The sequence below is a fragment of the Vigna angularis genome, chromosome 11 (assembly GCF_016808095.1).
Source record: "Vigna angularis cultivar LongXiaoDou No.4 chromosome 11, ASM1680809v1, whole genome shotgun sequence".
NCBI classification, from domain to species: domain Eukaryota; kingdom Viridiplantae; phylum Streptophyta; class Magnoliopsida; order Fabales; family Fabaceae; genus Vigna; species Vigna angularis.
The window spans coordinates 9,347,582-9,371,387 of record NC_068980.1 but is presented as its reverse complement, the minus strand read 5'-3'; the positions used below and the strand labels follow the sequence as shown (position 1 = coordinate 9,371,387).

Genomic DNA, 23,806 nt, shown 5'->3' with positions numbered 1-23,806 from the left:
TTCAGGACGGTGTTCTTTTCTACAGAACCTCTGCCAGGAAGAATCGCAGAGAGAGGGTCAGAGTGAGAAATAGAGTGAGAAGCAGCGAGAGTGTTACCAAACCCTAATTTCCAAGAGATCGGCCATGGCTTCCTCCAAGGATCGTGACAACTTCGTCTACATCGCCAAGCTCGCGGAACAGGCTGAACGATACGAAGGTTTGAAGTTCTTCCTTTGTTTCTCGGACTCTGACTCGCGCATGCGCGTCGATGCGCACGATTTTATGATAATTTTTTATGTGCTTGCTTGTTTCTATTTATTTGAGTAAATTTGTGCTCTCTTGTTTCAGTTTATATCGTTTTTAGTCAGAAAATTCATTTTTGGTAGTCAATTTGGTTTACTAATCACTGTTCACTGTGAGTTTGGTTGCGAGGGGAAGTGGAGGGTGAAGAATCTGTTACGATTAGCAGTTCATTTGATTGGAATTTTGCTTTCCATTTCTATTCTTTTCACTTTTATTTTAATTTCCTTTTTTCTGTTTTTTTAAATTGAAAGTGCGTTTTTTCAATATTTTTGGTACTGCATGTCGAAGTTATAGCATCGTACTTGAGTGTGTTAATTTGTTCTTCATGTGATGTGCGTTTTGATCTGTGATGTTCTGTTTTGGTATCTGTTTGAGGCAGAGATGGTGGATTCGATGAAGAAGGTTGCGAATCTAGACGTTGAACTGACTGTTGAGGAGCGAAATTTGCTTTCTGTTGGATACAAGAATGTGATTGGTGCTCGGAGGGCGTCATGGAGGATCCTGTCTTCCATAGAGCAGAAGGAAGAGACAAAAGGGAATGAATTGAATGCGAAGCGAATTAAGGAGTACAGACAGAAGGTTGAATTGGAGCTTTCGAACATCTGTAATGATGTTATGAGGGTGATTGATGAACATCTTATTCCTTCGGCTGCAGCTGGTGAATCCACTGTGTTTTACTATAAGATGTGAGCATTTCCGACTCATTCTCTGCTACAGGGTTTGTTTTGGTGTGATGTGGTACTTTTTGCATGTGGATTGGGGGATGTTACCATATTCTTCTTGCAGGAAAGGAGATTACTATCGTTATCTTGCTGAATTTAAGACCGGCAATGAGAAGAAGGAAGCTGCTGATCAGTCTATGAAAGCATATGAGGTGCAATTTATGTTGCTTTAATGTTTTTGCAGTTTATATGATGGTTTTTATCCTATGAATGGTTGTTTGCTGGGATTGTTGAAAATATGTTATTAGCAATGGATCTAAGGAAGCTGCTGATCAGTCTATGAAACATATAAGGGGCAACTCATATTGTATTGTTTCACAGTTTATATGATGATTTTCTGTTCAATGGATGGTTGTTTGCTGGGATTGTTGAAAATATGTTATTAGCAATGGATCTAAGGAAGCTGCTGATCAGTCTATGAAACATATAAGGGGCAACTCATATTGTATTGTTTCACAGTTTATATGATGATTTTCTGTTCAATGGATGGTTGTTTACTGGGATTGTTGAAAATATCCTGTTAACAATTGATCTAAGGAAGATTCTCTTACTCTTCATTTTTGGTTTTGGGGATTGTTGAAAATATTCTGTTAGCAATTAATCTAAGTAAGATTCTTTCACTCTTCATTTTTTGTTTTGGTTGACAAAATAGTCTCATGGTTTGTTTTGGTTTTGTATTGAGTTTATTTATTTCTCAAACCTGTTGTAAAACTTCTATGTCATGTTGCTTGGTTTCTTTAGGCGTCTGCTGTTGTTGTTTTGGGGAAAAGTGGGAACTCTTCTGATTTGAACAATGTTGAGTGAAAATAACTGTTATTTGCAACAATCTTGTTCTTAAGGTTTTAGCCATTTTGGGTCATTTTTGTCAATGCTCGTTTAAGTTTTCGATCAAACCCTTGGTAATTGATTCCTGCTATATTGCTTTACCCTCTTCCTCACCTTATCATTTTCCTTTTTTGTTAAGTTGCTACCATTGCCATTTTATATTGTCTAGATTATTTGTACACTATTATTTTTTTGTGTAACGTCTATTGATAGTAACTTTATTGTTTCTTTTTAAGTGAATAAGTTTGTAGTGTTGTAATTGCACTGTTTCTTGCACTGAATCAGTATTTTTATTTAGTTCTCATTCTTACAATTTTTTATATATGATTTATGATTATTTTCTTTTGACATTTATTTGATATTGTACCCGAAAGGATTTTCCTCCTCAGAATACTTCCCTTACATCCCTTCGTAACACAACTGTTTTGTTTATTGCAGTCTGCTACTACTGCAGCCGAGTCTGATTTACCACCCACACACCCCATCCGATTGGGTCTAGCTTTAAATTTCTCAGTCTTCTATTATGAAATCTTGAATTCCCCAGAAAGGTTTGTGTCTTTTTGCCTTTGATTTCTAAGTTGAATTATGATTGTTGATTGGTGTTATGTGTTTAATGAGGGTAATTGTATATCACTGTTTCCAGAGCTTGTCATCTTGCAAAGCAAGCTTTTGATGAAGCTATTTCTGAGCTGGACACCCTGAACGAGGAGTCATACAAAGATAGCACCTTAATCATGCAACTTCTCAGAGACAATCTAACTTTGTGGACTTCTGACATCCCTGAGGATGGAGGTAATTATTACTAGAAGACTTGTAGTAACCTTTGGTTCCAGCATATATGACAGGCTACCTATTGTACAACGAGGATAATGATTGCTTGATTACTCGGTTGGAAAGATTAATTCTTAGCTACGCATGGTTTACCCTAAACACTTAATCATTATTTTGATTTGTAAGGTTGTGGGGTCCAGGATCTTTAAATATGCTTTTGCACAATTGAAATAATGATTGGGATGCCTAGCCGTTGACATGATAGACTATTTCTAACTAAAGGATGCAAAACTACTTAAGGGCATTGCAAAATAATTTTTTGAAAAAGGCTATTGTTATATATGTTGGATTTAAATTATGACAATATCCTCTTTGCTGTCTGCTTCTTTTCTACAAATGTTCACTGCAATTGTCTCACGCTATTGCAGAAGATGCGCAAAAAGTGAATGGCACTGCCAAACTTGGTGGAGGTGAGGATGCAGAGGTGAGTAATTCTTTCTTGTTTGGTATGTGTAATTTTATTTTTGTTTGATTGCTTTAGTTCACCTCATCAATTTTTTTTTTTGCAGTGAATTCGATGGTTGATGGGAACTTCCCGTAGGATTTGATGCATGCATTTGGGAATGAAACATGAGGGCCGATTACTTATCTGTGTATTAGTTAGAGATAGGGTTTCATTGTTTCCTCTTTGTTTCTTGTTGATTGGCCATACTTCCCGATAGGGGAAAAAGAAACTCCATTTGTGCTATTTATGCTATGTTTTTGTTTGTGTGGTGTCTGGAAATGGCCTATTTCATTCCTAAGCCTTTTCCTCCCTTCTCTGGGGGATTTGATTGATGAGAATTGATTATGGTGTATTATTTTCTTTTCCAATGACTGCTACTACCCTTACTGCGATTTTGGAGATGAGTCTTCCATGGTTGTTTAATTTTTTCACTTTCATTGCATTCCTATTGTATTGCCGCAAAATGTGGAACATATAAATAAACGTCCGAGAGAAGAAGTGACGTCTGAGCACTTTTCCATCAGCAAAATACGCATTTGTTTCTGAAGTCAGGAAAATAGCCTTTACTCCAGTCTTCTGTACTACAATATGAACCATATACATATATATTCTGTTTTTGTGATCAGAATAGGTTATTATCGGGACATACTCTGCCTTTGGATTCCTTATTTTAGCTTCTCTAAAAATAAGTCGGGTGAAATACATATTTTGAAAGGTTATTAGAAATAAAGAGATTCAGCTAAAAGAAACGAAAAAAGTGATTTGAAAATGAAATGCTATTTTAGGAAAAAAGGTTAATTATGTTTTCTTTCCTATTCTTGTAAAAAAAAAATAGGTTATTTGATTTTTGTGTTTTAATTTGATTTTTTATTTAAAAAAATTGATGCTTTTTATGTAACACTTTAATTACGTGGTGCTGTGAAGTTGAAATAAGTTTTTTTTTACAGAGAAAAGGAGAATATTTGAACCGAGAGGGTTTCAACTTCATCTTCTTTCCTCTTTACACAAGTCACCCATGAAGTAGTAGAGTTAGGTGTTGCTCATCATTGAAGGCACCAGTCGTTGTCGACGACTGAAGATTGCTATCGGAGCCTTGTCGGCGCCATCCATCACTCTGGTGTTATTAAAAAATGCTATGGTATCTCCTTCCCCCTCCATCTTTGGCCACTCGAGTCATCTCTGGTAACGACAATGGCCACCGGAGCCCTCGCTGACGACAGTGGCGACCAAGATCGACAACAGCATCAACCCAGATCTAGCAGTTGCGCTCCTTCTACCTCAACTTCCTGCTTCACTACTTTCTGCTATCATATACAACGGATTTCATCATATGTTTGGTTTCCCCAACCATCTTGCTAAATCTGTTGCATCTCTTCAGGTCTCATTCCCTATCAAAAAGAGTCAATCATAGAGACGTCTACTGCACTGAATTTGAAAAACAAAGTATACGTAATCGTTACACATTTCCACTTCATCATGTCCAAAAGCTGTTTTATCAAATTTTACAAAAAGGGTCTAATTAGATCAATTTTTCTAAAATAGAAATCAAATTAACACACAAAAAAAATAAAGAAAACTATTTGAGATTTTTCTACAAAAAATAAAGACAAAACTTATTTAAAACAATTTTTTTCCTACTTTGTGCTAACTTTATCCTTTGGGCTTCACCTATTCCTCATTCTCTACAATCTTATTTATTAAGTTATTTACTAGAAATTAGAAGGAATTAAATAAAGTAAAAAGAAAAAGGTCAAACATGAAATTTCCAGTTAAGATTTTATGAAAATTTTGCGTTTTATCACTAACTTCGCTGAAATTAAATTAGGATAATTAAGTCAGAATTTGTTAGACATAAAATAAGGAAAATAAAACATTTTTTGCATAAAAATTCAATGTTAAAGGTGCATATCTAATCAAATTTCGAAACCCAAATATCATTATTTCGTTCTCTCATTAGCGATAACAAAAGAGTTTAACTACACTAGTATATTTTGAAATTTTTTGAGATTATACACTATTTCATTTTTTTAAAAGTCTGAACTATTTTCTTTACAAGATACACTATATAATATTTTTCATAAGTCAGAAGGTATCGTAATAAAAAAGAAGTGAATAAGCATTTTTCAATGCAATTTACTTTCAATAAATTTACAATCTACCTACCATTTTGTTTAGCCAATTAGAAAATTGTTGGAAAAATGGAAGAGTATCACAATTTCTCTCTTTGGTGGAATGAAAAAGTAAATGGGAATAGCATATTTTACATTCCTTAAAAAGAAGAATGAGAGTGAATGTAATCTTATATTAAATTATCAAAATGTCCCTTTATGTGTGTATAATTTCATTTTTCTTCTTCTGAAAAACATACAGAATCAACTTTCACTTTCCATTCGTTTTTTTTTTCTTTCTTCTATAACTTAAAGCGTACCCATAAAGTGTAGGAATAAATTTTCAATGGAAAATAATTATATTTTTTGTGCACATTGTTAAAGTTTTACATAACTAACTAATCGAAAATTTGTACTTGATTATACAACTCTTTTATAAGTAGGACATTTTAACTAAATTTATTGAAATAATTAGTAGTTAGATTATTGGGTGTTTAATTAATACACCTGTATAGAGTGTTTGATATATAGTATCATTTTTAGTTTATCAAAAATGTAAAAATAGTAATATTTATTTTTTTACGTTTACTTTCTTTTGAAAAAATATTCTCAAGAAACAACATTTATATTTCTCATAAACTCGTTATCACATAGATGAAATCTATCATTCTCCAATTTAAAACAAAATTTATTGTAGTAAATGACAATAATTTTATTAGATTCTTTATTGCGATCAATAATTAATGATTGGTTTAATCATTTCGAAAGTTTCTATTTATGTATAATCGTATCAAATAGGTCATCTTATTTTGTTTGATCCCAACTAGGTCACTTTTTCGGTAGAATTGAGTCAATTTTGATCTTGCCATTAAATTCAGTAGACAGCGTTAAAATTTGTGTCTAGACTTGCTAACTGCGCAATTTTTAATGACTGACAGAATTACGTGGAATTTAGTTATTTGAAATTTTGAACTCCATGGATTGACCAGCTAGCACCATGAGTAACCTCAGACCACCACCAACCTCGTCGTCGCGCAACCCAAATGCTAGTTCCCTACACAGAACCGACCACCACAACGCCTCAACCACCTAACGTCAACACAACGACGCCGCATCAACATCTTGTCGCCACTGCCTAACCGTCACCGCCGTTCAGTAAACCCAAATCGCGCCGCCCATGCTCATGGCCAGCCACTAGAAACCAACCCTAAATCGCATCGCAATCTCTTTCATAACCAACCTAGAAACGTGAAGCTTCCTCCATTGACGCACCATCACGAAGCTTCGTCCATCACCACCTGTAAATCAAACATAGAGAAACCCAACAGAAAATCGCACCGCTAGTAGCGATGGCAAAACCACCATCTCCCTCGTGCTTTCATCAACCTTCAAAGAGGGAACCATAATCGTGAAAAACGAAAATAGAGACCCTAGCCTACGTGTTCGTCCATTCTAGAACCACCAACCTATCTTCGTTCTTATGCCTCACCACCAACAACAATCCAAAACCTGCAAATCATTCCCAAAATCACAGAAACTGCAGCGCCTTCATCTTCCATCAGCCAATGCTTCTTTCTGCTTGCATAAAATCCCAAATTGAACCTGTAAGAAGCACTAGCATTCAACGCGCCACCACGAGAGGAATTTCCAGCGCCTTCGTTCTCCTTCGCGTGCAACGCAGCACAAGCTCCTTTGCCTCATCTGCAGAACCCTAAGTTGGGAGAAAAGGGGCTGCCAAGTGGCAGTCCCTCATCGACTACATCCATATGGTCAAAGCTGGTCAATCCTGGTCATTTTAATCTTTTGCTTTTTCATTTGTAAATTACATGTAATGAGACTACGTCGTTAAAAATTACGCAGTCAACAAGCCAATACACACAAATTTTAACGCCGTCCACTGAATTTAACGGCAAGGTCAAATTTGACTAAACTTTACATAAAAAAGGGTACTAATTAAGATAAAAAAAATGCGATGACCTATTTGAGACGATTATGCACAAATAACGACCTCCAAAATGATTAAACCTTAATGATTTCTGCAAAAATATTTCGTGACTTCTATTCTCAGAAAATTAAAATTAAAATAAGCACTTTCAAAAACATTTTAATACTTTGTATTCTAATATATAAAAATGGTTCTTTTGAGCAAAATTAGTCTTAGACCAATGCATGTGCACTGAGGTTTTTTTAATAGAGAAATAATATATATTATAAAGATATAGAAAATGATATTTTAGAAATAATAATAATTTAAAATAGTGAGTCTCAATTATTTTAATATTAAAATGTTTTAACATTAATAGTTTTAACATAAATATTTTTATTATTTTTAAAACACACTATATTTCTATAAATAACTTTTATAGAGTTTTTTTAACTTTTCTCTAGGAGTTCTCATCATATTTCTATAAATCACTTTTATAGACTTTTATAGAAAATGTTATTACTTTGGAATCACAGTTGATTTTGTCTGAGTTTCTCTATTTGAACTAGTTACTTGCATTTTACAAATGATCAAGGCCATTTTGTTCTTCCACCTCTTCTACATTTTGAGCCTAAAAGCCAAAGCATAACCTTTGAACCTTAAAGAAAACTTTTTCATTCTTAAAACCTTAAGCTTATTGAAAAAATCCTTAACCTCCTTACCTTGAGTTGAGATGAACATATATGTTAGGATGAGGAGAATGATTTAAGTTTGGGAGAGTTCTTATTATCAAAAGAGAGCATTGAGAAAACAATAAGTTGAGTTAAAAAGAAAGAAAAAGAAGAAAGGATAAGAAGAAAAACCAAAAATGAATTCAATGAAAAAGAGTTGGGAAATAAGTTGAGAGTGGTTTATTCAATTTTGAAGAAAAAGAGATACCATTGTGATTAAATTGTTTGCTAGGTGAAGTACTTTTACTTGAGGATAAGCAAAGTTTTAAGTTTGGGGGAGTTTGATAATGCTAATTCTTACCATTATCTAAGCATCATTTTAGTAGCAAAATCAACTCCTTTCTAACTTGTAACTTGCTTAATCCTCTTCTTTTGTCTTGTTTTCTAAATAAATGTGTTTTAGGCTACATTGATGTAACTTCATCACTAATCCCATTATTTTGTAGCTAAAATTATGCTTGGAAGAATCTCCAACAATGTAGAGAACCGAATCAACCACAAAAGCAAGCAAATCTATAGAAAAAACCAGAAAAAGAAGCAATGCAGTAAAGTTAGGCTCGAGCCCCCTTTTTCCATGGGCGCTTGAGCTCCAGTGCACCAGCTGCTGAGTTTGACTGACGTGTGCCCGGGCCCCCACTCTTTAGGGGCGCTTGAGCGCCATTTTTGTTGACATGGCAGATTTGATCTATTTAACTCAGAAACGCGAAGAGCTTCGGGTCTTTGGGTCTTTGGTCTTAGGGTTAGATGTAGCCTTTGAATTCTTGTGTAATGGATGATTGATTTGAATATATATATATATATATATATATATTCCTTTTCTATCAATTGCTAGTATTCTTGTTTCCGATCTTAAAGATTGCATGTAATAGGAATGTTCATGACTTGATTTTGGGGTTTCATGGATTATAGGGACGTAAGATGGAACCTTGAACTGAAACAAGAGTCCTTGTGGTTATTGATTCTAGGGATGGAAGATGATTCACATGTTGTCTTAAGATTCTAGCTCTTTAATGCGGGTTTGCTTGTTAGATTTTCCAAGGGATTGGAGTTTAATAGGGAAAACCTAGACTCTTCCACCTAAGGGATTAGGGCCAGAGTGTTTTTGTGGATTGACTTTAGTAAATTGATGGAGAGGAGATGAAATAGGGTAAGCACAAGAGTGAAATCGATGAAAACTAACCTTAGTAATGTCATTTCATACCATTTCTAGTCTTGTCCATATCTAAGTGCCTTTAATGACCAAAGTCCAACCTTGTATATTTGTGAATTTATCTTGTTACACATACCTGTAAATGAATGTTGTTCTATTGAGTCTATATGAGTTTTTAATTGCACAATTCTTTAGTATTACGAGTCTCTTGGGAAAATGATACCTGGTATTACCATGGTTTATTACTTGAAACGATATGGTGCACTTGCCGAAATCAACCAACATTTGATGAAATATGATATGTGAAGTTGAGTTAGGATTTAATTTGGCTTACAAGAATTGTATTTTGAAATTTGATATGATGTTTTGATAGGTTGCGTCCCAACTAATGGATGTAATGATGCAGCGGATGGATGGATTGGATCGTGAGCAAAGTTGATGTTCACACATGAAAATCAAATGACAGCGGAAGACTTGGGTTCAGTGGATGATTTTGGTGGATGAAGGAGCTATCGGTGGCAGCGGAGCTAGCTCAGACGACCTTCTATCCCTGGAAAGAAGCTAGAGGAGAGGAAGGGGAAGCTCAAGGATGGTGACTTTTGGGCAGAGTAAGGGCTGGCTTCAAACGCAGCAAAGTTTACTCATCATTTCAAAAGTCTCGATTACAATGTGAGGTGGGTGAATTTATAGATGATTCACCCTCTTTGTGCACGAAGGAATACACAGGTGATCATCATTCCTATTATAAGGATCAAAGGCCACGTGGCTAGGTGCTGAATGTAGCCATCTTACATGAAACACATGCTGGAAAGTGGAAATGGGTTGATCGCTCCTAGGGCTTGCGTTGGGTGCACCTTCATGGGCTGCAATGATGCTTTCCTTGGCTAGCTTCTAGTATTTGGGCCTTGATTATTTGATGGCTTGGGTCCCGTCTATCATCCCCTTTCCCTTGGAAAGGATTTTTCCTCAAATCTGATGGCTTGTTTGAGGACTTATTTTCGGTAGCTTCACAAGAGTTCCTCCTAGGTCAAAGTTTAATCTGCAATAAGCACCAAACATAACTCTAATTAGTTTTATTTGACCCAGTAAGATATATATATGCTTAGAAGAAGGATTACTCTTAATAGAATTAAGATGCCCTACTTCTAAAACTTTATTTTTGTCTTGAGTTAGTTGCAACCTCAAAGGTAACAATAACTCATGTAAATTGCCACATTTTGAAGGTTGTAACATTTTAAAAGATGAATTGGCAATTTCTTTGAAAGAGAAGTTAAATTTAGAACATTCAACAATAAATGGAGAAAAGTGAAAGGATACAAAACCTCCCCTTAAGAGTCTAGATTCTATTGGGAGTGTAGGAGATATTGTCCTCAATTGTTCTTTCTTCTTTTCTTCCATTTCTTTCCTTTCAATTTCTTCTTTCTCTTCCTCTTCTTTTCTCTTCTTCTCTTCTCTCTCTTTCTTCCTTTTGTTTTTCCCTTTTTAATCTCTCAATTCTATATTTGCTTGTCTCTTCCCATAACCTCTTAAGTTTTTCTAGAAACTCACTTTCCCTACAAGAGAACCCTCTTAAGTTTTTAATGAATGACTTGCCTTCTCTAATAAGCTCTCTCATAAGTTCTAAGTTTCTTTGAGTTTCTAGAGGCACAAACTTTCTTCTCAAACAAGCTTTCAATTCATTCCAATCATGGATGGGGGATTTTCTACCTTGTTTAACACTAATTTGCCTATGATCCCACCACTCTTTTGCATACCCTTCAAACTTAGAAATGTATATCCTAGGAACACAATTTTTATTTGTTCGAGAAAAAACATGATATGTTTCACAAGAATCACTAATTTTAATCATGAGTGGATGTATTTCATAATTTTCTTTTCCCAAGCTAAGTAGGTTAAAACACTTATCTCTACCAAAAAAAGGAATTTCCCTATTAGCTTGATCATATATATCACACTCAATCCTATCCATTTCCCCAAAGGTACAATTTTTCCTAGATTTTTCAAGTGTGTCAATCATATTTTTGAAAGTGTTTGGATGGTCAAAACTAATATGACTACTCCTAAAAGACCTATAACTTCACATCCTTTGTTCTTAAAAGCTTTTCTAACCTAAAGGATTATAAGCTTTACTTAGACAAATCCCAGGTAAGAGAGGTGAACCACAAGGGTTGCTTAAGTACCAGGTCTTACCTTGCTAGAGATGTCTTAGACTAACTTAATTACCATTTAAACTAAAATCACCTTTAAAATCAATGGACATGACTTACACAAAAAGAGACAAACAAAAGACTAGACTCCTAATTTAGGACACCTAATGTGACAAGGCTTACAGTTTAATCTATCCTAAACACGTAAAACAAAGTTTAAAGCACAAGCAAGAAAAGTTTTGCCAAGAGTTGAAAGAGCACCAAGGACTCTTCCCACACCACTTGGACTTTTAATGGCCGTTTACAAAGAAGAAACTAACACAACAAACCTATTACAAGTAAAAAAAATACAATTATAAAGGAAACTAAGAACAATTGCTGCCACACTCTGATTTTTGTTCAAATCCATGTACTAGACTACTTTTGGAGTCTCCTAGCTTGTGGTTTCAACTCTCCTTTCTCAGTATTCTTGTTGCAGCTTAAAAGATTCTCCTTTGATTTTCAAAATTGCATAAATGATGTACACCAAAGTCAGTATACAGTCAACCGTATTACCATAAAGCAGCACAACAAAATTAAGATTCTTCCCTTTGCTCTTGGCTTGGCATATTTGATGTGGAGAATGGATTCAATTTGCTCTGAATTGGTAATCTACTGCACTAGCTATCTAATTCTCATCAAACATCATCTACAAGGTTGGTGTGCATCCAATTTCCACTGCTGCAACATATGGTTCAATGATTTCCACGATTCAGTGACTTTGCTGTCAAATGCAAGTTCTGTAGAATGAAATAAGCATTGCTGTTGTGATTTCTAAGGTTTGAAGTTGTCCAATTCTGGCAGTAATTAACAGCCATGTGTGCTTCCAATTTCCAAACCGAGCAAAATATTAGTGAATCAATTCGCCAACGTTATTGCAGTGAACAGCTAGAGAGGAAGAACTAAACTGGTCAAAACAGTGTTGGATGAAATCTACATTTTGACTAGCTGTACAAATCCAAAATGTTGCTCAAATGAACAAAGCAACACCAGTTTACTCAATTTTGCTTCAAAAATTAATTTGACTATATGAGTTGTACTCAAATCTGAACATGTGCACTATCAAAAATTGTCTTTTCAAATCAATAATAATAACAGTTCAACAAAGAAAGAATACTAGCTAAAATAAGAACTTAATGCATAATCCAAACATCATCATTCACGACTGTTATTATATTCAATGAATTTCAGCAAGCAATGAATTGACTATGATGAATGCAGGGTCAGTTAAAAACAATGTTAGCACCACGAATTCAATCAATCACAATTTGCAATTCCTTGGTCAAGCCAAATCTTAACTCTGCATAAAGAACATTTAGTAAAAATTATTAGCCAACAATCTGAATTCTCTCTCAATGGAGGTTGTTGTTATTGATCAACACAAATCTCATAACTGCAGGTATGGTGTTTGTTCACATTTATTGTTTCAGCACTCAACAAGGCATGACAAATCAGGAATGACAAAAATTGCTGCACCAAACAACTTCCAAACTTGAGTTTTTCACTCACTCTCCACTTCCTAGGAGGCTACCAGTGATGCAAAGGTGTTTGGCTAGTATGCACCCACAAGATAGCTCACACAGACCCACCGATAGTCAAGTATTAACAAAATTGCAACATTGCTACTGCCAACAAAGTTAAGTACTCAGATTGCACCTCTGAACATTGTATCGAACATATAATGTGCAAGAAATCCAACAATTAAAAGCAAGCAACTAAAAGGGATTCCAAGAATGGAGGCACTCAAAAGGATCCTAGGAAATGTTCTAGATTAGATTCAGAAAGCAAGAAAAACTTTTACAAGTTGCATAAGATCAAATTCAAGCTCAATTGAGAATTAGGCAAAACTGTTTGTGAAAATGCCTAAAAGAGCTCTTAATTACTGATGCATCAGATTTTAAACAAAATGGCACTGGTTCGGTCAGCTTTTTAAATTGAATTCTATGATTGATTTTGCATTGTAATTTTTATATTTCTCAATTAAACCAAGATTTTGTTGCCAAACTAAACACAATTACAGATGCATCATTCATATCAAAGAGTTTAGAAATTGACAAGCAACTTGTATGAGAATAAATGACGAAATTGGTGGTTGGAATATTCAAATTACACAAAGTTGTTAAAACACAATTTTATGGCACGAACAAGTTTAGTTTATGATTTTAAACTTGTAGATGCTATCAACTGCGGTTAGATATCAATATTTCCAAAATTCACTGGTCAAGTTCCTTTTAACCATCAATTTTAACAACTCCACCAACCAAATTCAAGCACACAAAAGCAAAAGGATTTTTTAGCACACAAAAGGAAAAGGATTTTTTAGCACTCAAAATGAGTTCAACACAAGGATTTAAAACTGGAGAAGGACATTGAAAAATCAAATCAAGATGTTCAACAATGAACTAGATGTTGAAACCAGAATTAAAACCAAAATAGACTCCAATGACAATGTAGCTCAGCCAATCTGCATAGCTGAATAAATTCTGGATTTCCAGTGATGATACCAACCTTCTTGCTTAAGTATGTCATGGCTTATGTGGTATGCATCATGTACTATCTCATTCAGCCACTGGATTACAACTTCACAGAATCAAATTTACTCTTAATTTGACAAAAACAAACATCAATACTACATAACATTTGGAAGAGTGAAAATGAGGTTAATATCATGCACCCAAGCTCCAATTAACTTGGTCATTGCTCTATTGGTGTGCAGATTTAACACTCACTCTGAATTATGCATCCAACTCCCAAAACGCAAAATACACCAAAATTTAACAATTAAAGCAATTTACACATGACTAGTAGACAAACAGAAACAAATTAAAATAAATAAAATGACTCAAATCAGATTTGACCGAAATAATGATGAAACACCATCAAAGAAAGGTTGGCACACAAGAAATTAAACTCAACAGAACCTAATGCAATTAGATTGACAATGTAATAGTGAAAACAAAAACAAAAACAGAGAAACAAATATAAGGACAAGGAAGAATGGATGAAGAACACTTAGCTGGAACAACCACACGGCACCGTGAGCAACCTAGGCTCTGAATACCACTTGATAGGTTGCGTCCCAGCTAATGGATGTAATGAAGCAGCGGATGGATGGATTGAGTCACGAGCAGAGTTGATGTCCGCACACAAAAATCAAATGACAGCGGAAGACTTGGGTTCAGTGGATGATTTTGGTGGATGAAGGAGCTATCGGTGGCAACAGAGCTAGCTCAGACAGCCTTCCATCCCTGGAAGGAAGCTAGAGGAGAGGAAGGGGAAGCTCAAGGATGGTGACTTTTGGGTAGAGTAAGGGCTGGCTTCAAAGGCGGCAAAGTTTACTCATCATTTCAAAAGTCTCGATTACAATGTGAGGTGGGTGAATTTATAGATGATTCACCCCCTTTGTGCATGAAGGAATACACAGCTGATCATGATTCCTATTCTAAGGATCAAAGGCCACGTGGCTAGGTGTTAAATGCAGCCATCTCACATGAAACATGTGCTGAAAAGTGGAAATGGGTTGAGCGCTCCTAGGGCTTGTGTTGGGCGCACCTTCATGGGCTGCAATGATGCTTTCCAGCTTCTAGTATTTGGGCCTTGATTATTTGATGGATTGGGCCCGTCTATCATGTTTGGTTGGTATTGCAATAGATGAATTGATTCATTGAGTAGTGTACAATATGATAGTTGGTACATTTTGAAATTTGTGACTATTGTTGGATTGAGTAAGGCTAGAATCGCATAAATATGTAAAATTATGTTCTGCAAGATAGAGGGTCAAAGTTAGAGAGTTACTGACTTTGTTGTCAATGGGCGAGAATATACTTGTTAGACGAAATCAAACTTAGAGAGCTATTGACTTAGTGGTCCCTATACGAGAATATACTCTTTGGACAAAACTAAAGTTAGAGAACTCATTGACTTGACAGTGGCTGGGTGACACAAGTCTTAGTGGGTGATTTTTATGAGAATTTAAGTATGTAGTTCTAGAGATATTCTCGTTAGGCAAGCTATCTGTTCATAGGACGAGTGTGTTTTCTAGCACTACTCGTTAAGTGAGTAGATAATCTTGCTGAGCGAAATTATTAAAGTCTAACTTGATTTTCATATGTTTGTTATAGTATGTTTAATATGTGATTTTGTGAATGTTAAAAGGATTATTGGTTATAATGTAATATAAGAATGATTGATATATTTATGGATAAATATGCATACAAATAATGATGTATGAAATTGAAGTGATGATTATGGTTATGGATGGTAATGGTGTTAAGAGAATTTCAAGAAATTTTTTCTGTAGTGATGATCTTAGTATATGCATTGTATTTCGGAGATCGATAAGAGATATCCTAAATTCTAATAACTATTCATACTCAAATAAAAGATAATGAATTATCTGAAAAGAGTTACATAAGAACATAATCACGGAATAATTAAGTATTTTACACGAAAGAAACTAATCTTGTAAGTCATTAGTCAAAATCTATTTTAAAGAATTTTAAACTAATTATAATAGAATTCAATAAACTTATAATATATTAAAAAAAAAAACCGTTGTTAACATTTTTATCATGCTATTTTATTTTTAGTCAAAATTTAGGTGACATTATAATTTTATTATTTTGTATGTTAATTTTAATATATAACTATTCATTTTTTTATGATTTTAATTAATTTTAAAATATTATTTAATAAATTTAATTTCAAATTAAGAAAAATTAAGCCATAAGTTAGAGAGAGAAAATAAAAAAAAGGAATTTGGAGTTAAAAGAAATAAAACTCAAGTAGAGTAACACTTTTGACTTTATTTGAAAGAAAAAAATAAAGCAAATATATATATATATATATATATATATTGATTATAAGGAAATTTGTGATTATATAAATGGTAAATAATTTTTTATTTTTATCATATATAAACCTTCTCATCTCAGCATCCAAAAAAAAATAAAAAATTAAAAGAAAAATGCTTCTGTTAAATAAACTTAAATTATGGATCTCTATTTTCGTCCAGAATCTCAAATAGTCTCTTTCTTTATAGGCGTCTCAACTGAGTTCTTATTTTTGTAAAATCGAATCAAATAAAGGTTTGAGGTCAAATTAATCAAAAGCCATTAAGGAGGGTGTTACGTGGCATGCTGACAATATACATGTGTAAGGGAATTTGATATGCTGACATGGCATGTTGACACCCTGGTGGTCGGCCACTCGATCTGGTGGTCGGCCACTCGGTCTGGTGGTTGGTCACTCAGTCTGGTGATCGGCCACTTAATCTGGTGGTCAGCTTGATGGTTTGTTCCTTAACAAGAAATTGATGATTGCTTGTGTTAAATGACCATTCAGTTTGTTTCTTAACAAGACATTGATGATATTGATTATCATTCGGCATGTGTTAAAGACCATTCGGTTTATGTTCGGTCAGTCTCAATACTACCAGACCGAATAGCCGATCACCAAACCGAGTGACAGATCACTAAGCCGACCACCAAACCAAGTGGCTGACCACCAGGATGTCAGCATGTTAAGTTGTTAGCATGTCACGTAACACCTTCCGACATCTTTTCAATTTGACAGTAAGTCTTTGATTCAATTTTACAAAAATAAAGACTCAAATGAGATGTCGAAAAAACAAAGGGACCTATATGAAATTCTAGATGAAAATAGACACCTAAGAAATATTAAATCATTAAGAAAAGAGTGTTTATATAATTTTCCTTTATTTTTATTTTAAATTGAATAGTAGCAGGATGTTAGGTTGATTTGCGGTTTTAGTCTTTATTTTGTTAGGATAAAAAATCTAGTTTGATTCCTGGATAGCTTTTCTCTCGTTCTGTTTTTGTTGCGATTTCAGTTTCTATTTCAAAAGATAACGGGGTCCGTACACGGCTATTTAGTAGCCGTCTTTGTTAATGAATGCAACGCAATATACATAGGAGAAAATATGTATGTGCGTGAAGGTTTTTTTAACAGCTTCATTCTGGTTGTCGTTTAGGAGAGAAGACGGAATATCCAAAGTTTAATGCGGGCGACGCCATCAACTAGACTTTGGAATACGGAGAAGAGTGCGAATACGATACTATCATTTATCAAATGGTGCTTTCTTTTCATATGCTATTTGAATGGTTTCGAAGCCATTCATATTGCGATTGTTAAGGATTCTTTCGGTCTATTTCATTGTTTGATGGTTGTTAGAACAGAACCATAAGATTTATGAACTATTGCTCGTGGAATAGAATGGAATGCCTTTCAAGTTGCATTTCCATAAACACACAGATCTTGTATTCTTTGTTGTATATATAGGACACTCTCATCCATTTACCAACCTCACATTGTTTCTATCAATTTTGTATCCTCAAATTTTGGAGCTGAAATGAGTTGCTGCTGTGAGTTTCAAGGCTGTGATAAAGGAGCCAAGGTTTTGGGTGTCATTTTTGACTTGGATGGCACCCTTCTGGATACTGGTATTCTCCTGTTTTTCTCCTCGAGCTTTAATTTAATTATACTTTTTATCTTGCAGGAGTGTTGTTGCGCGATTTTTGTTCCCAAGTTCTAAGTGTGCAAATTAGGTTTATATCTTTGTTGAGTAATTTTGATTTGTCAGCTACTCTTGTGTTAAATATTTAATTGATGTTGTTCAAGTATCATGAATTTATGATCGACTAAAGGGAAAACTAAGTTAGCTAAGGCAATATTATTCACTGTCATTTTTGGCAAAATTTACTAAAATATTAACAAAAGGTGAAATATGGAGCAAAATTACTCAATTCCAATATTTAAGGAAATCTGGGCGATTTAAGTAACATAATTATGACGCTTCAGGAATCCTGAGTACAATTAAGTGTCACCTCATCTATAGTTGGTGAAATTTTGTTTCTTGTGGGTTCTTTCTGAACCATGCATGTGTGTGGGCGATTGGTGTGCAGAAAGGGCTAGTAGGGGTGTCTTGAATGAGTTTTTGGCTAGGTATGGAAAAGAACTGGACAGGGAGAAGGAAGACAAGAAGAGGTTGGGGATGACACAAAAGGACACAGCAGCTATAATGGTTACGGACTATGAACTTCCGTTGACACCCGATCAATTTATCAATGAAATCACTCCTATGTATAGGGAAAGGTATCAATTATGGCGTGCTTGATTCTTTAATCACTTTTTGTTTGGTTAAAAACCATTTTTTATAACAGTTTTCTACTCTACCATCAGATTTTCGTCTAAAATGTATGGCACTTTTATAAATTGTTTGAAAAAGAGTTGTTTTTAAAACTAGAAGAGGCGTTTTCTCATCTTTTATTGTTTTTATCTTCTTCAACATCTCCCTTGATTGTACAGTCTACTATTTGCCTTGCACTACGCTCTATTAGTTGTCTGGGTAACCTTATTTAGCTTCATTTTAAAATAAAAACAATTATTGAAAATAGAAACCGAATACACACTAAGTGGATAACATTCTCATAGTACTTCCCGTGTTTTTCTTATACATATTAAATGGAACCTAAAGCTAGGAGGTCAGACTGATATGAAGATATCTAGTATGACGAGGAAGGCTGAGTATGGTTTAAAAGTCAATTATTTTTTAAACACTAAACACTGCATAGTTAGATTGTTATATAGTTTGTGATTAGTAATTAGTAAGAGATGTGATTCATTATATATTCTAAATTTGTTTTCAAAGAAATACACTTTTTTTTATTAATAACTTAAATCAAACCTGTTGGACACTGTCATATTACAATTGCTTACACATTTACGGGTTCTTATTTTGAAATCATAAATTGGTTTAGGTGGGCAAAGGCCAAAGCACTACCTGGTGCGAATCGCCTAATCAAACATTTCCAGAAAAATGGAGTTTCAGTGGCTCTTGCCTCAAATTCCTTGCGAGAATACATAGATGCAAAAATTTCTTATCACAAAGGTTGTTTTCTGTGAACTAGCATCTTCTTGTTTATTACTGACTTTCAATTTTAAGACTTTTAAGTTCAAGAAGTGTTGTCTTGTCAGCTTGCTATTATTTCTGAACTGATTACGGACAAGGGAATATGCAGACACAAGTGCTAGTTTCTTAAGTAACATCTGACAAAGAAAACAATAGATAATGCTTCTTTTCTTTTCTTCTTGTTTTAGCTTAAGGTTTTGGAATCACTAAATTTGCTAGGTTAATGCCTTTAAAGTCAATCGTTAATATCTCATTTTAAAATAATTATATAGAACTAAGAAAACCTGATATCCATATGATAAAATTTTGGTACAGAGAAGTTGATTATGTTAGAAATATGATTTGACTAATAATAAATATGAGAATGTGATCCAATTTGATGGAGAAGTATCTTCCCAAATATTTTCCACTATTAGATATCAATTTTGTTTCTAATTTTGTATTTATCTTTTATTAATAAATTATATCTCTTCTCGGTCTCTTTTCTTAGCATGATATGGTACCAGAGAGCATTACATTATCTTCTTTGAAAATGATCCCTGAAATTATCTGCTTTTCTCCATTTCTTCTTTTATACTTTCTTTTTGGTTAAAAGACACTTTTGCTTTTCCTTATTACTGACATATACTTTCCTGTTAAAAGAATTCTTTGATACTTATCACATTTTTTTTTAGGTTGGAAAGAAAGCTTTTCTGTAATTCTAGGAAGTGACCAAGTTAAAGCTGGGAAGCCTTCTCCATATTTGTAAGATTCTATTTGAGCACTTTGACATCTCATATATGCCCGAAACAAAAAATCTTGAATACAAGTGGATTTATTGACAATGACCAACAGTAAGACTTTTCCAGTACCAAATAAATATCCACCATCCCAAGTTTTAGCCGTACTAATCACAATTAGAAGTAAATAGTCAACTACAATTATCTAACTACATAAATTTTCCTCCAGAACTCTGATCACACAACGTTTTCTCACTTTTTCCATCCTATGTTAAGTAGGGAAGTTCGTTTTCTCGGTCAAGTATGCTCTTCTAATTTTACCACAACAGTAAACAAATTCTAATTTTTTCAGATTTGAAGAAGCTGCCAAGAAAATGGGTGTAGATGCAATTAATTGCCTGGTGATTGAGGATTCCTTGTAAGTCTCCCAGAATTTCTGCATACTGTGTATGATTGCATTTGCTATTGTGACTTTTGTTAAGCTTTTGTTTGCGTGACAACTAACAGTAAATTCTAATCTTGACCAAGGATGGTCTAGAATTTCTGGGATCAAATTGCTCTGTACCATCTAAAGTTACCAACATAATCCAAAACAAAGTGATCACTGATGAAGAGGCCACTGTACCACCAGTGTTGAAGCCTATAGTTGAAGTAGACCACCAACCAATCCTTTGGCCATATCCAAACCTACACAGATATGTGTGGATGGCTGTTGAGTGCAAAAGGTGTGATATGTCAAGAGTGTATGAGACACTATGCGATTGGATGAACCTATTTTGGTTGAAATGGACATTATAAAAGAAGTTGAATTTTTATTTTTTTCAATCCCTCTTATCAGGACTCGCTCTATTAGTTTGTTGAAATCATATCCATGTTCTTAGATGAGCATTGCCTATTCATTTTAATCTGCATTATTTTAAAAAATTCTCATAATGTATAACCGACCGTGTACATGGTTCTACTGCTAAATTAATTTTTCTTCAATTTCGTAAACTATTCTCAAAATAAGCTCCCAGACAGTTTTGGTTGATTTCAAAACAGTATATGTTGATGAGAGTTAATCTTCAACTACTGGGTATTCATCTCGGTATGTGAGCATAATATTTTCACTGCTTTGATTCACGTGCAGGATATGTCGCACATCTCCTGCCAAGTTTTGTAATTTCTGTGCAGCCTTGCATATTTCTGTTATTGATATTCATATTTGCTACATGTAATTTATGTTCTCCAATGCACTTTTAACAGGGTTGGCGTCAAGGCAGCCAATGCTGCACAAATGAAGATTGTGGCTGTCCCATCTCAAATGGAAGCTGATTGTAACGGGCTAGCAAATGTTGTTCTTCATTCACTTTTAGAGTTTCAACCTGAGCTATGGGGTCTTCCACCCTTTGATGACTGTAATGCTAATGCACTAATTAGTTTCTAATATTTGTTTCTCTAAATACCATGTCCTCTGTCAGAATAATCTTTCAAACTAATGTTGGCAGGGTTAGATGACACATTACCTATTGAGCCAATTCATCTGAGTGGTTTGTATGTTACTGGATGTCTAGAGGAATCCTCAGGTTTGCCAAATTTCATCTTTTTCGTTTCATAAAACTGGTAATATGAACAAACTCTTTGCCTCTCTCGAGCTTAGGCGTCCATGTTCCTAGTTAGATGCAGTTATGACATTGGATTAATTAGTAATCTTCCAAGAACATGGTTTTATAAATTCTTGATTAAAGTAAACTAGCGCTTAGCTTCTTAGTTGTTAAATTCTTGATTTAACATGGTTTTATAAATCTGATTTAATTCCTCAATCCAGACAATGCAACACTAGCTCTTCCTGATCAAGCTGTCGGGCTTTACTTGGGATGGGCCAAGATCGATACAGATAGGAAATTCAAGATACTGGCTAGCATTAATTTGGACTTCTCCTGTGTTGCCTATAAAAGAACAGTGAGTGATCAATTATAAAACTCTAGAACTTATTTTTTCATTACACGTCAGGATCATCTGATGCACCATTTAGTACTCTTGTGTTGTTGAGTCTAGACAAAGTTTCTTGAGTTCTAGTGTTAGAGCACATAACAAATTTATAATTTTGGTACACATCATAATTTGTATATTTGAATGGAAGCTCATAGTTTTTAGAACTACACTTTTTTTCTGCAATCCTTTCTTAGACTATGCATTACATCCTTCTGGACCACATTGATGAAGGTCACTAATGGAGAATACATGGGGCTCATTTTGCAGCGTGTTTATCTTGTTGATTCAAACAGTGACCTGAAACAGAAGCAGAAGATGCAAATCAGTCTTGTTGGCTACATAAGAACGTGGAATAACAAGGTAATAAATGATGACACCTTTTTGATGGCTAAGGTGGCTATTTTGCAACCAAAAGCTCATAAGTGGACTTTAAGTGCATAAAACAGAATTATTCGTTTTATAAGGGGAAGTTTGATGGTCATTAGAATATTACAGTTTTGCTCCAAAAGCCTTCTCTTTCTGTTATCTTATATCTGTGCCCCCATTTTATGCCAAATATTTGCTTGCGTGAACAGGAACTCTCTTCAACTGCTTTTGATAAACTCGAAGAGTACAAGTCTATTGCAAGAGCTTCACTGGATTTGCCATCATTCACTTGTTTATAGAAAAGCTTCACTAGGAGGGGACAGCCAAGAGACCATATATTTCGAGATGGAAGTAACAAGTATGCAACTTGTTGCAACTTTCTACCATGTGTTTCCACTTATGCTAATAAAAATAAAATTATTATTATTATTATGAAATTTAAATAATTTTTATAAATTTATTGTAAATAGTTTTTATTTATTTTATAAGTAGTTTTATAATTAAAATTAAATTTAAAAGGAACTGTTAAATTAAAAAAAGCGGTTAAATTTGAAGAAATAATATAAAACTGATAAAATAATTATTTTAATTTAAAAAAAGTAATTAAAGAATAAATTTGGAAAATCAATGTACACGTCAAAAAGAGAAATCTCATATATATATATATATATATATATATATATATATATATATATATATATATATATATATATATATATATATTGATTCGTTAGGAAATGCAAGTAATAATTGATAAGTAATGTATTTTCAAAACGTAACAAGTTATAATTTAATGGCAAACAATTTATGTTCTCTATCATCCATGTAGCTAATAAGTATCATCAAATTCAGCCTGGTTAACCGGTTGAATCGATTATCTATAATGTGCTTGACAAGTTTTTGAATTAACATTATGATTATTCAAGGGTGATAAAGAAACCTTTATATACTTTTAATATGTGAAATTAACAAATTGTGATTTGTTTTAAAAATTTTAATATATGTGTGTGTGTGACATAAATTATAGAAAACTAAGTATTTTAACATTCTCTTTAAAAAAAACCATTAAATGTTTTTTATCAATTCATTATTATTATTATTATATTAATAAAGAGAGTTGGTATTTTAAAGGATAGATACTAATGTATTATCATCTGTAATTATTTACACACCACAAATACATTGTTTATAATGAATCATCATATATAACGTATATAATCAAATGAAAAATTATAATTTGACGCCTTTTTTTTCACGTGTTGTTCACAACTCCGTTTAACAATAAAATAATAAATTAATATATTTAATTAAAAATAAATAAATTATTCAATAAAAAATTAATAAAAAAATTCTAAGATAAATTTATAAAAGAGTAATAATAGAGTAACATTTTTATATTTATTTTACACACGTAACTAAAATAGTTATAAAAAAATAAACTCTTTTATATTTTTAAAAAGAAAAAGTTAAAAATAAGAAAAATAATATTAAATGAATGTAAGAAATTTACGTGACTCTTAAGTATTATTTTTCTTTATATTCTTAAACATATGATAACCCTTGTCATGTTCACGCAGGTATTATCTAACTACATATAATCAATCATCCTATA

General features: G+C 33.6%; 2 protein-coding genes across 3 annotated transcripts; both read left to right on the top strand.

Moving 5' to 3' along the window:
• On the top strand, positions 1 to 3,498 carry LOC108334132 (14-3-3-like protein D). Of its 2 annotated transcripts, XM_017569790.2 has the most exons (7): positions 1 to 197; positions 663 to 969; positions 1,070 to 1,157; positions 2,269 to 2,378; positions 2,474 to 2,622; positions 3,030 to 3,085; positions 3,171 to 3,498. In XM_017569790.2, exons 1-7 carry the CDS (start codon positions 125 to 127, stop codon positions 3,171 to 3,173), a joined length of 786 nt encoding a protein of 261 aa, XP_017425279.1. In that variant the 5' UTR covers positions 1 to 124; the 3' UTR covers positions 3,174 to 3,498. The 2 variants fall into 2 exon arrangements, with proteins under 2 accessions (XP_017425279.1, XP_052726349.1); XM_052870389.1 differs by having other exon boundaries at positions 8 to 197; positions 3,030 to 3,498.
• Positions 3,499 to 17,039: 13,541 nt separating this feature from the next.
• On the top strand, positions 17,040 to 22,674 carry LOC108332528 (bifunctional riboflavin kinase/FMN phosphatase). Its single transcript, XM_017567827.2, has 10 exons — positions 17,040 to 17,666; positions 18,129 to 18,318; positions 18,984 to 19,114; positions 19,810 to 19,879; positions 20,207 to 20,272; positions 21,100 to 21,251; positions 21,342 to 21,419; positions 21,662 to 21,795; positions 22,096 to 22,188; positions 22,404 to 22,674. The coding sequence occupies exons 1-10, from the start codon at positions 17,576 to 17,578 to the stop codon at positions 22,491 to 22,493; spliced, it is 1,095 nt and encodes a 364-aa protein (XP_017423316.1). The 5' UTR covers positions 17,040 to 17,575; the 3' UTR covers positions 22,494 to 22,674.
• Positions 22,675 to 23,806: the final 1,132 nt, after the last annotated feature.

Coding starts and splice junctions, on each gene's coding strand:
- LOC108334132 (XM_052870389.1), top strand. CDS start 125: ATGGCTTCCTCCAAGGATCGTGACAACTTCGTCTACATCGCCAAGCTC. Junction 198..662: donor ACAGGCTGAACGATACGAAG/GTTTGAAGTTCT, acceptor TGTTTGAGGCAG/AGATGGTGGATTCGATGAAG. Junction 970..1,069: donor ACTGTGTTTTACTATAAGAT/GTGAGCATTTCC, acceptor TTCTTCTTGCAG/GAAAGGAGATTACTATCGTT.
- LOC108332528 (XM_017567827.2), top strand. CDS start 17,576: ATGAGTTGCTGCTGTGAGTTTCAAGGCTGTGATAAAGGAGCCAAGGTT. Junction 17,667..18,128: donor TGGCACCCTTCTGGATACTG/GTATTCTCCTGT, acceptor ATTGGTGTGCAG/AAAGGGCTAGTAGGGGTGTC. Junction 21,420..21,661: donor ATGTCTAGAGGAATCCTCAG/GTTTGCCAAATT, acceptor TCCTCAATCCAG/ACAATGCAACACTAGCTCTT.